The 14,470-nt window shown below is 41.4% G+C and overlaps 1 protein-coding gene across 2 annotated transcripts in view; it reads left to right on the top strand.

Moving 5' to 3' along the window:
- Positions 1-14,470, top strand: part of LOC115408069 (serine/threonine-protein kinase WNK2) — a 43,218-nt gene that overhangs the window by 6,533 nt on the left and 22,215 nt on the right. For both annotated transcript variants that reach the window (XM_030118660.1, XM_030118661.1), the window contains 5 exons: positions 9,341-9,513; positions 9,599-9,819; positions 9,921-10,078; positions 12,765-12,853; positions 13,589-13,808. In XM_030118660.1, coding sequence (XP_029974520.1) covers positions 9,341-9,513; positions 9,599-9,819; positions 9,921-10,078; positions 12,765-12,853; positions 13,589-13,808 — 861 coding nt within the window. The remainder of the gene's footprint in view (positions 1-9,340; positions 9,514-9,598; positions 9,820-9,920; positions 10,079-12,764; positions 12,854-13,588; positions 13,809-14,470) is intronic.

Genomic DNA, 14,470 nt, shown 5'->3' with positions numbered 1-14,470 from the left:
ACATAAGTAAAACTGAGTCTATTTTGACTGTGTTGTATGAATATTTTTCCTACGTGATCTTGGGATTTTTTTTTTTTTTTTTGCAAATCTGTTTATTGGATTGTCACATATAAAAGCAGCAATGGTAGTCATAAAATCAATACTGTGATCTTGGGATTTTTATTGCAGTTGTTCTCTTGAGGATTCCGCCCCCCCCCCCCAGTCTCATTATAGCTGAAACAGATTGATCTAACGGAATGTGCCCCTCATAGACCGGAAAACACATTATGATCTCAGTACCTTTTGTTGTATATATGCCTTAGAGAAGTTTTTAAAGAATACATAGCCATTTGAGACTTTTTATTTTTGAGGATATTGTTAAGGAACTGGGGAAACTGACAACACCTGCAAGTCAATTACAGACATCATGTCAGACATGTCATTTACTATGTTAAGAATACTATAATTTCAAAAATGACTCCAAATGTTCTATTTCTCTTTTTTTGGATTTATTTAACTGTATAACCAAGACACAAAAAGAAGGCAAAATATCCTAATTTTTCATTAAAGGAGCTCTAAAGTCAATGCAACTGCCCTGAACCTGCCAGCCACACTTCAGCAAACACAGCACAACTTTTATACCTGATATTTGGAGCTGTCCAGACTTGAGCAATGCAACCTTTTTTCAACCCACGGAGGCCTTTCCCCTTATCGCTCTGTGCAGTACATATCTTTCTCCCCATGTTTGTCTAAAACCTTAGGAAACTGTTCCGTGAAGCCTTTTGTGGCTATCGGTGGCAGGTGAGAGACTTTCTGTGCAAAGCCATGTAGTGCAATGGGGTAACGTTGCAAATGCTCCACAGTGTTAAAATGTGGAAATGTGTGTATTCTAGAAAATATGTGGCAACTCAGGAAAATGTCAAACCTGCAGCAAACGATGTGTCATTTTGTTGAAATTGAACAGAACATAGAAGCCAGTTGAATTGGCTGTTTTCATTTGCTTTGGGCAGGTAGCTGCATTACTTGTGTGGGCATGACCTGTTCACCTCAGAGCACATTAAGAAGGATATGGTTTCAGCAGGTCAGAGTTGTATTGGGGAGCTGGACCATGAATGTTGAGACTAAAATTTTACAATGAATTCTTAAATTTGCTGGTAACCAGTGAAGAACAGCCAAGACTGGAGTAATGTGAGACCTTCTTTTGGTGCCAGTTAAAAGTCTTGCCAGTTGCCACATCACTTTCCACACTCTGAAAACGGTCCACTGCTGATTTGTTTAAACAAACATTATTAAAGACTGCAGCAATAGTCCAAACGAGAAGAGATTAAAGTGTGGATAAGTCATTTCAAGTTTGGCTTTGTCACCGGCAGTATGAGTTTCGGGATTTTTCCAACAGTTTCTAACCAGCTGTTTGGTGTGATGCTCAAACACTGAACTGTCAAAGAGGACACACTGGATTTATCTAAAGAGCTTAAGAGCTGATGTGGGATCACCTTGCCCGGGGCCATAATCAAAGTTTCAGTTTTCTCATTGTTTTTCTGAAGAAAGTTGTTTAACAATTGCTTGATTTCTGTCAGACTTTTTTTCTTTTAAACAAAGCAGTTCATAAAATTCAGAAGCTTGGAAAGAATAATGTATCTGGATGTCAGCAACACAGACATAACAAAATGTCTCGTCTGTCAACCTCTAATAATTTGGCCAAGAGGCAATATGTACAGCAAGAAAAGCTCAGAACAAATCCCTGAGGTACAACATAGGGCAGGTTTGCTGCATCAGACATTACTACATTTAGACAAACACTGAAGGCCTCTGTTAGATAAGATGGAAAACATTTTAAAAGACCAGTTATTCCAAACAAATCTTTACACTTATTCATCATGATACTGTAAGGACAGTAAGTCATGTGTGAAAAATGTTTTGTTTCAAACATGCCACTGTCCATAATTGATTAAAAGCCTAATGAAAGAAAAAACGGCGCAGCCATCTGAACGTATTTCCTTCATGTGAATAAAGTCCTCATTTTGCTGCCATGTCTGTCGAGAACATAAAGTCTAAAGATTCCTTTTTAAAAAGTTTGTTCAGATTTCATGATTGGTTCCTGATCGAACTAGTGTTGAGTAAGGCGACCTGGAGCCACAGGGAGTGATCTATCAGCGCAGTGCGGTGTCTCCCGTGCCAGGAGGCAGCAGGAAGTCGTCACCACCAGCAGAGAGGTGGACAGATGCCACACAGCGAGCGTCCCACTGTCAGACCGAGAAGTTGTAGCAAACAGGTTCATGTCTCCACTGGATGACAGGAAAAGGATGCAAAACTCCCCGCAGTCAAAAAGCTAACGTCCAGCACTGCCTCCGCTTCTTAAAGACCCTGGTTCTCCTTTTCATGAGAGTGAGAGACCCACGTGTTCAGCAAAATAGTGAATGCTCAGAAAGGTCACACATCACAGAGAAGGACAAACATAGCATTTAAAACTATCATTTCCTTCAGGCTAAAACTACAACAGCAAGCTCAAACAATGGCAAAGCCCGACACAGGAGGCGTTTTGCTCAGCTCCACCCATCACATATGCACACCTTGGGTCAAATATGTTTATCTTCTTGATCTGAAATAGTTTACATTTTCTTCTCACTGTCAGTTTGGCTTCATTGCCTTTCTCGTGCAGTTTCAAGTTTCTTTGAGCCACTGACAATGTTTTTTTTACTAAATGTTGAAGGTTGCATTACGTGTGGCACATGAAGTGCCTGAGATGGCCAGGGTGTATTTTGGAAAAGTGAGCACAGGCATTAAGTGAGAGGGATGCTTTTAAACGCTCCACGTAGGAAACAAGTTTGCTTGTGTTTTTTGCCTATGTGGTGTTTAGTCTGGATCCCAGTATTTTGCTGAATCAAGGCTGTCTCTCTCCCACACTGCAGCAGCTGATAAAGTATTCAAGAGAGAGTTCTGTGCCAAGCTGGCCAGTTCGACTCAGGACATCTCTCCCCAGCTCACCACTCTCACTTTTTCAGTTTTATCTCAGCCCCAACTACCATCATCATCATCATCATCATCACCAGACCCACATGTGTCGGACTTCCCACACTCTCACTCGCTCTCACCAGTCCACACTGGCTTCATTCAGCTTCATGCATTGACATGAGCAAGAAGTACACTTGAGAATATTTTTCTGAAGTTCGGTTAAGATGGGTAAAATCACCACCGAGGGTATCATAGCTGCTAATTTAGCTGCTCCAAATTATTTTTACCACAGCTTTGAGAGTCTGTGTGACCATTAGACAGGAGTGTGTGTTGAAGATGTCACTACCAGCTGTTGTGTGTCAAGTTCTGCTGGACACAAAGGGAGATGTTGCTTTTTGCCTTCAGTAAGAACCTGATTAAAATTCTAAAGAAAATGCTGCTAAACTATACAAACATGATGCAGTATTATGCAGTATTCTGTGTGTGTGTGTGTGTAATGTATAGTTAAAATTAACTGTTGGTTGAACGCATTACAAAGTTCTGTGCTTTAGTTGTCGAAATGCGTCAGGTTCTTTTTTAGGAAAAAGTCCTTTATGTAAGGTCCATGTAGGAAAGAAAACGTCAGCCGTTTCTACTTAGCTTTGATTTGAGCGTTGTCAAAAATCTAATATTAGTCAGGCTGTAAGCTTGATGTACCAAGTCAACAATTGTCATGGCCACTGCCTGAGCAGTGTTAGATTTTGAGAAAAGATGTGAGTCATCAAAACTTGCTTTTCTTTGCTTCTGTGCAAAGAATTCCTCGCTTGTCAGCCAACATTTACTTGAAGACAGAAAAGAGGTTTATAGGTTTTGTGCCCTAATTCGCATTGGCTCAATCACAGTTGGCCAGACACTTTCATACACTTAGAAACCCATCCAACAAACTTGAATACCCTCACTGTAACACCCTTACTGCCTTTTGTATTTGTTCATGCAGCCATTACCGAATATTTCATGTCTGCCTGTACTGTGTGTGTCTGCTATAAACTTCCTCCTCATCATGTCTGCTTGTTTCTTCCCCATCATTTTTTGGCTCACTTCTCTCGCACTCAAACAGGAAAGTAGTCATTTGGTCACAGTCTGATTATTGTTTTACTGTCACCGTGTCGAAGTGGCTTGTCATCTCAGGTGTTCCTGTCTTTTGGCTTTTTTTCTCATGCTGAGCTCGCTCTCCACCTGTAAGACATCTCCCCAACCCCTTCTTGTTTTAAATATTATACATTGCCACCCTGCCAAGTGCCTGTGTGCCGTTTTACACAGCATAGGTGTGTGCCTTGGCTGTATATTGGGCTATAACACTCGGGTCTGGATAATGGTGACTGGCACAGCTGCTGGTCAAAGCCTCCTGCAGACATGACTGATGGGACACAATTCAGCTGTGGGCAGACTGCTGGCTCATGGCTCGCGTTGCACCAGCTTTTGTTACAGCGGCGGAAGCACAGCAATAGTCATCTGTTATTAAGGACGGATGCAGAATGCAGCCAAGGGAATTATCATGCCTCCCTCACAATGACACCTTGGGTTTATTTCCCATGATTCCCAACATCCTCATTGTCGGGATGTCTAAATTCACTGAATAAGACACAGCCGTACGGCTGGTGTTCTGCAGCAGTCTGACCTCTGATATAGAGAACAGGTCCACCATCGATCAATAAAGCATCACATTCTCATTGTGAGTGAGACTGAATTTGAGCTTTTCATTGCGGTGTTAAGAAACTCGACTGTGGCCTATTTGCGCTTTGGCTTTACTGTGTTCGTATGTGTGTGTGTGTAGGAGTCCACTGCTAGTCTGTTTCAGTAAGTACTGTACATCCTGAGGTGGAATATTTCCCTTCTAAATCTTCTTACTCGTATTGTGACATACGGAGTTTGCTTGGTTTAGTTGTCTAGCTTTTCTCGTAAAACTTGTTGACGAGTTGTTTAAATACAAAATCTCTGTCACACTATTGTTATTGAGTCCAAATGTTGCTAATCCGCTTCTTGTTAATGAAGGATCAAGATGAGGCCGAGTTAATGAAGGAAAACTGGAAATGTTAATTAGGCACACAAAGATGTGGATAAAGAGCAGCCAGACGTGGCGTGCAATTTGCCTGCCATAAATAGGAATTGAAAAGCTGAAAGTAGCTAGTCTTTTAATGCATTTAGACTCCTGTGTATGGATGCCACAGGTTCACCGACTTATTTGAATTTTTAGTCGTTACTTGTTGGCTTTGTGTCTCCAAGACTAAAGTGAAAGTGAGAAACCTTGACTTGCACTGCAGTGTGATCTTTCCAGCTTGCCTAATGTCAGTCAGATGCTTGGACAGTTATTTTTTTGATCCATTGGAGACTGCTTACAGGAACATTTATCAACTTTTGTATGTGACACATCTTCATTCAAGATTGCTCGATTTCTGAAGTTAAAAATATTTATGTCTCGATGTGAACTTAAAAAAAAAACTTTAGAATTCATTGTCAGTTCCTGTGGTGTTTTAACATTTTCACAAAATCATCATATGACTATCACTGTCTGTTATTTGTGTATGTCTTTATCAGGTAATGGAACATCGTATAGTATATTTTCTATGGATGGTGAGAGGTGTGGTCTGCCTCAACACTATGCAACATAAGAGTACCTACGCTGAGAGCAGTGTGATTCCACTCAAAAGTTCTTTTAGACACTTTTTGTTGAGAAACAGAAGTACTAATGAGGAAAAAATTCACATATGTAATTTTAGTCAGAATTCAGCTGTGTTTCAGCTCCTCTATCTATATAGAAACGAGTAAACACGAGTTGTCCTCTCATAACAGATTGTCTTTGCCGCCAAATCTCATGATCAATTATATCACCTACTGGTCTATTTTTAGTTTCTGTCTGATTCGAGTCAAGCCTTGTTTGTACGCAGTGTTTATCTTGTTGGGACATGAACGGTTGTTTTTGCTTTTCATGCTTCTGTTTGTGGCAGGAATTCCAATTTCATGGTGAATCCTCGGGAACACGCTCGCAGAGCTCTTTGCTGTTGGTCAAGTGCTGGTAAATGTTGAACACCAGGCTGTTCCAGAACAAATCTCGCATGAAGTGTGCTTATTGTTTGAGTTTGTTGGATTACACGTGTTTCCTCCGCTCCCTGCATGAGTTTGAAAGACCAATTACCAAGCTTGATGAGACACGGTGATGAATATTTTGCGTGTCTTTTTCTCTCTTATCGGGCCACATTAGTCTTCAATGGAAACCTCTCATGTGTCCATGTACATGTCAGTAACTGTGCCTGAGATGTTGCATATTGACAACATATGCATTATATTCAAATGAACTTGATTATGTTTACTCACTCAGTAGATCACAGTAGACATATTGTCTTTGCTGGCACTGAATAGTAAACAGTGATAGCATCTATGCTGCATGTTTTTAGCAGGTCTCAATGTCACGTTAACTCCAAACTGAGGTTATATTCAAGCAGTGCTTCACCCAAAGAGTTATATTCAGCACTGCTGACTATTTCAGAAGCCATCAAGGAACCAGCCAAAGCCTTTTATATAAAGTTGGTAAGCTCCTCTCACTAAGAAGTGCAACACTTACAGCTTGATCATACTTAGCCCTGGATCCTCAGGTAAAGGGGTGATCTCCTCATAATGGCCAAACGGACAGTCCGCAGTGAACTCGACATGTGACATTATGTCACAAACCTGATTTCAACACATAGTTTCACAATTTCACGGTACATTCGACCACAGAGTTCCCAGGACAGTTATTTTAATCTATTACCTGGTCTCGTCAGTACACAGGAGCCCACTGGTTTGGTGTCTCACTCTGATTTGTCTCAGCTGCTGTATGAGCTCCCAGAGCTACAGGCTTAATAGAGTTGAACACACAGATGTAGTCGATGGCAGCAATGTGAAGCACAGCTTTAAAGATTGCTTCCTTCTAATGTCACAATCTATTTTTCTGTCCTTGCTGCCCAGCATAGTGTTGTGTGTGTGTGTGTGTTTAATCTCGCCTGGGTGGCTGCACACATTGCTGAGGCCAGCTGAGTCTTTTCTTTAGCATACACTCGATAAGATCACACGCATACAACAAAACACTGAAAGGTTTGTTTGATCTGTTTGGAGTCTAAATCCAGTTTAATGAGTCATACCTGTGAAGAGGTGTCATAATTCACAGTAGCTATAAACACACCAAGCTTCATTTATGTTAGGCATTTGTGTAATGGAGTGATATCCTTCTGCAGCCTAAGGATGTATACTCTGTTATCTGTCTATACCGTGAACAACACCTCTGAGCCTCCATGTGGCTCCTGAATTATGCAGAAACCTCAATGTCTACTTAAAGGGAAAGGTGTAGGGTGGGGGGAGCAAATGATCGGGTGTGTGTTGAGTGGAATACAGACTTGAGGGAGGCTCCTATTTTGGAAAGCAGCACGATTCCTGAAAGATGAGGGGGAGCTAGAAAAGAGAGGAGTGATGTGGGGAGAAGAGGAGAGCATTGCCCAAAGGGAGGAAAATGCTGCAGTGCTCATTGGATGAAAAGAACGCCCTTGGCTGTCTGTTCGACTCCTCACTGTTGCAATTCCTGACTCGTGTTTTAGGTGAACTTGGACCACGTGCTGCTCCTGTGCAACAAAGAGCACATGGGGATAACCCAGCCCAACTTAGGCTGTCCCTGCCTTGCATTGCTCAGCTTGCTTCAGTAGAAAAGAGTTCTCTGCAGAACTGAATTATTCATGGGACTTAGAAGAGTGCAGTGAAAATCCCCCACCCCCCAACACACTTGCACTGAAAACCTGATATGCCACATTATCGCAAATGCCTTTCTTTTATCATCATATCACTAGTCGACACGTTGCATCACAGCACATCTTGGATCGCTGTTAATTTTTAGGCAATCCTGCTTGATTTTTGCAACGCCTGTTTCATCGCAGAGGGAGTCAGCTGCAGTTGAATAATTGAATAGATTAGATCCGGCTAGGTTGTGTTCGTTGCATTCCTCTGACAGTGTCGTCCGTCTCTGTTTCTGTGAGGGGTGGGGTCTTGCCTCCAGTCGCCGAGCGCGTGGATGTGTTATGTAAGTCATTGATGTGGTGGTTATGAAAAAAAAAATTGTAGGAAAGGAGCCACTATAAAGCAAGGTGCCGCAACAGAAGGGATTGGTCTCACGGGGGAGGGGGGGCTGGGGACGGCAGCGAGGGAGAGCGCTTACCGTGGAGGTTTCTGGGTGCGTGTCTGTGTGGGGATGCTGGGTGCCGAACAAGGGAGTGGTCGGTGTTAGGGTGCAGAGAGGAAGATGGATTGCAGATGTTGCGGGGGGAGGGGTGAAAGGAGCGAAAGGTAGTGGGTGAGAACATTAGCAAGCAAGTGAAGGAGATTGAGCAGGATTGAAGAGATCGATGCGTAACCTTTAGCTGCAGCGTGTTGTGGGTGTGTCCATGATAACGTCTGGGCTCGTTCTCCCCAGGGTCGCTGTGGTTAGTCGCCCCTCAGTCTGGATAAACTGAAACTAGGAAGGGTGAGGTGATATGTGACTGTCTCGCTAAAATACGATGCCCATAGAAAAATAAAGCTGCAGCAGCAGTTGATGGATCAGTTGACTGACTTAATTCAAAAATCAATCTTGCTTTGTTTGCTCGTTCGTTTTGTTTTGACTGTCCTGTGGTGATAATGGACTGTGAATGCCAATTGAGACCTATCGCAGCTTTTAATATTTAGAAAGAATACTTAAGTTGTTGGGTTTTTTTAATCCAGGACACAGTTGTCCTAATCTTGCTGGAGTTATAGACTTGATGTGTCGAATTTAATGTCTTCCTGTTAAATCTTCGTCACTCCTTTTTTTATGTTTTACTCTTAAATCAGAATGATCTTAAACTATTTGCACATATACAGGGTATACATTCCAGGAGGGATGAATGGGATCTGTCCAACCTTTGCTCTCTCTCCACTTCTGCTCCGTTACTTTAATCATGGGACGAAAATAATTGATCTCCCTGAGTTGCGATCAACACGACTTCACCAGTGTAATTAAATAATAATGTCATAATATCATTTGAGTAAAGCTGTCAACTATCACACGTCAAGATTGGAACTCACTCAAATAATTACACTCACATAATAAATCTCAAGTAGTAAACTGAATTTAATTTTGGATTTCTTATAATTTAAAAATATAATAAACAGCTGATCCACACAGTATGCCAGTGTTGGAATGCAGACACATGCACACATCATTCATGGCTGGCACGACTGTTCTCTGGACACATGACTTTAAATCTGCAGGAAATCTGGATGGAGGTTTTGTTTACTCGGATCCAGAAATGTCACGAATATCACGATCAACTACTTGATATTCATCATCTCTCTTGCATCTGTTTTTTGTTTTATTTGTGTTTTTTTCCCCCAGGATCGGAAGCTATCCAAAGTTGAACGCCAGCGCTTTAAAGAGGAGGCAGAGATGCTGAAGGGTCTACAACATCCCAACATTGTCCGTTTCTATGATTTCTGGGAGTCTCCTCTGAAAGGAAAGAAATGCATCGTTTTAGTAACGGAGCTCATGACGTCAGGGACGCTGAAAACGTGAGTAGCGATGGCACCTCTGACAAGCTGCGTTTGAGGGCGTCGTGATGTTACTACTTTTTCATGTCTCTCCTTTTTCCCACAGCTATTTGAAGCGCTTCAAGGTGATGAAACCCAAAGTCCTGAGAAGCTGGTGCAGACAGATCTTGAAAGGACTGCACTTTCTCCACACCAGGACACCTCCCATCATTCACAGGGACCTTAAATGTGATAACATCTTTATAACTGGACCGACGGGGTCAGTGAAGATCGGTGATTTAGGACTGGCAACCCTCAAAGCGGCTTCGTTTGCCAAGAGTGTCATAGGTAGGAGACTTGAACATACGGCATGTCACATTTTTAATTCTTTCGGTCAAAAAAAAGTAGTGCAGTTAGTTACTCCTCCATTTGCCTCCTTCTCTCTGCAGGCACTCCAGAGTTCATGGCTCCAGAAATGTATGAGGAGCACTACGATGAGGCGGTGGATGTCTACGCCTTTGGCATGTGTATGCTGGAGATGGCCACTTCAGAATATCCCTACTCTGAGTGCCAAAATGCTGCTCAGATCTACCGCAAAGTCACAAGTGTGAGTTCAGCGGTTGTACCATATACACTGGGTTTTGTGACATTGCATATAAAGTATAGTCAGGACTGAAAACGCTTGGATTCTTTTTTTTTTTTTTTTTTTTTTTTTTAAATCTGGCACCAATGACAAATTATTTTTGGTTGTTTTCCCCTTATGAAAAGAAATAGAGACAATATTAGTTTGAAAAATGAACGCACACTTTATGATTTTCCCCCATAAGTAGTGAAATATGAAGTCCTCTTGGTCAGTTTTACACTTGACAACATTTTTATGCCATATTTGGAACATTTAACTTTATCTTGGGGTACTGACTGTAAAGTGTCACAAATGCAAGAAAAACAAAAGATTAAATGTTCTTTCAATTTCTCATTTTCTTAATACTTAAATGAAGGCCCAGGCATTTGGTTTGATTGGTCAGGGATTTGCTTTGGCTGCTACCAATGAAATTGATCTATGAATTATAAACGCATAAGGGAAAAGAGAACCTGGCTCATTATTTCCCCAGGACTGAAAACCAACATCTGTCCTGCTGAGTCTGACTCTGAACAGCAACAACAACAAACTTCTGCTGTTCTGGTGTTTCTGTCTCGACTCTCTCATGCAGTCATAATTGCTTTTTCACAAGAAGCTGTCCTGTGCGAGCAGCAGGAGAGGCCGTGCGCCGTCCAGCACGCTGCTGTGTGCAACATGCTGCAGCGGCTCCAAAATTCATTTCCTGTGTTTGGTACGCTCTATCGTCTGACGGCGTGTAACAGTGGACATGGACAGCGCCAGGTTTCACTTGTTTGGTCTGCACCAGAGTGCGGAATTTACATCCACATTGAGTCCACATTGTCGGTGTTTAAGATGAAACCTAAAGATTGTCCTATTCTGTTTGAGTCTGTTGTGTCCCTGCTAGCAAAGCAGTGCAAAACCTTCATCAGGTTAGAGGGTGTCTGAAATTATGACATGCCTCTGGATCTGTAGGGGAGTATTGATTTTCCACTCTTGAGACTTGGCTTTGTTAAATGATGACTCTTTCACATGCTGTGAAAACACAGAGGACTTTTGTGGCCTTTTGAACGGTTGGGCCGCATCAGGGCTGCTTTTTCTAAATCATGTTTTCTGCATTATTTCTGTGCCGTTATTACACAGCCGTGCAGGGACCACTGCAGCATATTAATAGGACATTGATCAAAGAGAAACCCTGACAGTGTTACACTGTGACATTCCCGGACAGATCCAGCTCTCAGCTGCATAACTGAAAGAAAAAGGTCAATTTAATGGATGTTTTTCACTTTACATATTTCAGATGCAGAAATTGATAAATTGGGCTTATAGAGACATTTTTTTTTATTAGCTCTGCAGAAGTAAAGTACCCGATCACTCATATTTTTACACACCGTGCAGTCTTCTTGTCCACAATTGGGATTAGTGTCTTTTGTTTCTGTTGTAACGATGTCACAAGGTGCTTCACAAGAACAAGTAAGATCCCATAAAAGAAAACTGGAATATGAATATCATACACAAGTAATTTCAACCTTAATAAGTTGAGAAAATGTCCAGTACCTTCATAGTGCCCAGCTCATGAGACTCATCAGAATTTAAACCAAATTAACAAAAATAGCAGATGACAAAGCAAAGTTCTTATCACTACATGACAGAAGTGTTTACAGTGAAGGTTTTCAAGGCTACCAAGCATCTTCTGAGAACTGAACTGAGAAAAGGTCTATTAAGAAAAAAAAAAAAAAAAATCAATCGGCTAAGCAAAATACCGCAGTTTGAACTCCAACTCAAGGGGCGATAAATTACAAAATAAAAGTCATCCTTGGGGTTCTGGGAATCTTATAAAACACAAATAATATTCTTCAGGAAAGCTTTTCGGGGGCAAGATATCATTAGTCAACAGAGCACTGTAAAATTGTTGAAGTTGTGTTGAGTTTTGTTTCATTCGAACAAGAGATACAAAAGTTTAAGTTCCAAATAGAAACTGCTGCAAACAAAAGTCCTGACTTTGATATGAAAGCTTAAGCAGACATTGAATATAACTACCAGATTTCCAGAAGCTTACTCAGTACTGCAAGAAGGATGCCCAAGAACAGAGACAAGAGCCTGAGTGTTATGTGAAAGACCTAAAAAGATGATCTCGGTTTCTTCGTCTTTCAATTTGAGGAGATTAGTGGACATCCAGGATTCAGTTTCAGGAAGCAAAGTGATTAAAATACGGTTTGTTTTTTGTCTTGCACAAGAACCCTTAGATAGACAGCAGTATCAGTGGTATCAGTAGATTTAATCCATACACAACTCTACACTGATAGAAAGTAACTGTACCAAGTTGTAATTGTGTAGAAAATATGAAAACATGATCTTTTCTGAATACTAAACCAGGATCCGCAGTTTGTCAAGCTCTCACGCAAACCTCCAGAATCAGTCCTACTGAGATGGATGAAAAGTCGGAACATAGAGTTGGAACCAATTCCTAAATGTTTATTTTGCAAATTGCACAATATAGGAATGCTCCAATGTACATATCAGCATTTGGATCCACAAGGATTTGAGGTCCGCTGCTGCCATGCCCACAACTAGGAGTATCGCAGAAACATCCCCAAACATTTCCCGTGTTTTTCTTTTGTTATTATTTCTCATCAGCACAGCATCCTTTCAGTGGCGTACCCTCAACATTTTGTGTATATTTCCTTTTCCTCAGGGAGTGAAGCCTGCCAGCTACAACAAGGTCATGGATCCTGAAATCAAGGAGATCATCGGGGAGTGTATCTGCCAAAAGAAAGAGGAGCGGTGAGTGATTGTCCCCACGGTAGCCCAGTGTCCAGCCAGCAAGGCCCACAAGGTGCCCCCTCGTCTTTCATGCCTTATCTTGCCACCTCCGCTTTATTGGCTCGGCACTGACAGTCGGGCTCTCAGCAGCACTGCGGTCTGCCTCCATATCTGCAGGGTGTCTTTCACTTCTGTTACATAATCAGTTTGTGTGTGGAGGGAAAAAAAAATTAGTCCTAATTAGCTTCCAGTGGATTTTAGTTATTTATTTAATATCGAAGTGTGATTAGGTGCAGTGAGTGTTTCAGAAGCTCAGGTTCACACATGACTGTTACTCTTAATTAATATCTAAGACGAGGCCAAAATAACCTTTCTGTATCGCACTTCGTCTTTTGTTGCACAGTTCAATAGTTTTGTCCCCTTCAGTAATGTGACTGCCGAATCAAGACATGTAAACAGAGATTTGGACTTTAATCGCTTGTAATATTTACGTTTTACGTCATTGCTTTAAGCCTATTTATTGTTGGTCTCATTTCCCTGAATTGTTTTTAATTATACTCCTATATATACTGAGGTATTTTTTTAAATTCAGATCAGAGTGCTAACCTTTACATCATTTTACGGCCTGTTGTCACATTTGTAAAACATTGTTTTTAGGTGGTTCATAAAAACTGACAAAGTCATACCGGGATATGCAAACAATTTGACACAATAGCTCTGAGCTGCCGTCTGAGCTGTGCTCTTTCATCTCTGCAGATACACAATCAAGGACCTGTTGAACCACGCTTTCTTTGCTGAGGACACAGGTGTGAGGGTAGAGCTTGCAGAGGAGGACGACGGGAAAAAGGCCTCAATAGCCCTCAAACTGTGGGTGGAGGACCACAAGAAATTAAAAGGGAAGTACAAGGAGAGCGGAGCCATCGAATTCACGTTCGACTTGGAGAGGGAGGTCCCTGAGGTGGTGGCTCAAGAAATGGTGAGTGAATTCTTCACAGATGCAGTAATCAGAGGAACTGACTTATTGATAAAACTATGAGAGGCTAGATCGGATTCAGAGTGCTGTGACTTTGTGCAAAGTTGTTTTCATACGTTTCAGTGGCAGTAGAACATCATGTCGAAGTGACTGTTTAAAAATAATAGTTTGAATAATCAATTTGGAAGTGTGCTGGACATTGAGTTGATCATGCTTTGCATGTCTTTGCAGCTTCGTGTGTCCATCCTATCCCCAGTAATCATATCTCATGATCTGAGGACATGTTTAAGTGGAGATTGCTGTTGATATCTTACTTAGCTGTTCCGGGAATCTGTTGATTGCAGTTTTATTTTTTTTTTTTCCTTGTGTTTACATAGTTTGTCTGATCAGATAACAAAGCCCTCAGAGAAAATGTCCAGAATAAGGGTGTGGATTAAGACTGGAGTCAACTTATAGTCGACAATGTAAATTTTATCATTGTTGCACTTTGTGCTTTAACAGATAAGATGATATTTGCGGGAAAGCTGAAGTGGTACTAATTAACGAATTGTTCAATAACTTAATTATTCAGCTTTGATTTGTATCAGGTTTGTTTAGAACTAATAACAAATGTATTAATGCGCTACTGCAGCAGCATGGAAGCAGAACTGAGGTGTATAATACTG

The sequence above is a fragment of the Salarias fasciatus genome, chromosome 20 (genome assembly GCF_902148845.1).
Source record: "Salarias fasciatus chromosome 20, fSalaFa1.1, whole genome shotgun sequence".
Lineage (NCBI taxonomy): Eukaryota > Metazoa > Chordata > Actinopteri > Blenniiformes > Blenniidae > Salarias > Salarias fasciatus.
The sequence above is the reverse complement of the archived record's forward strand: the minus strand, read 5'-3'. Positions and strand labels throughout refer to the sequence as shown.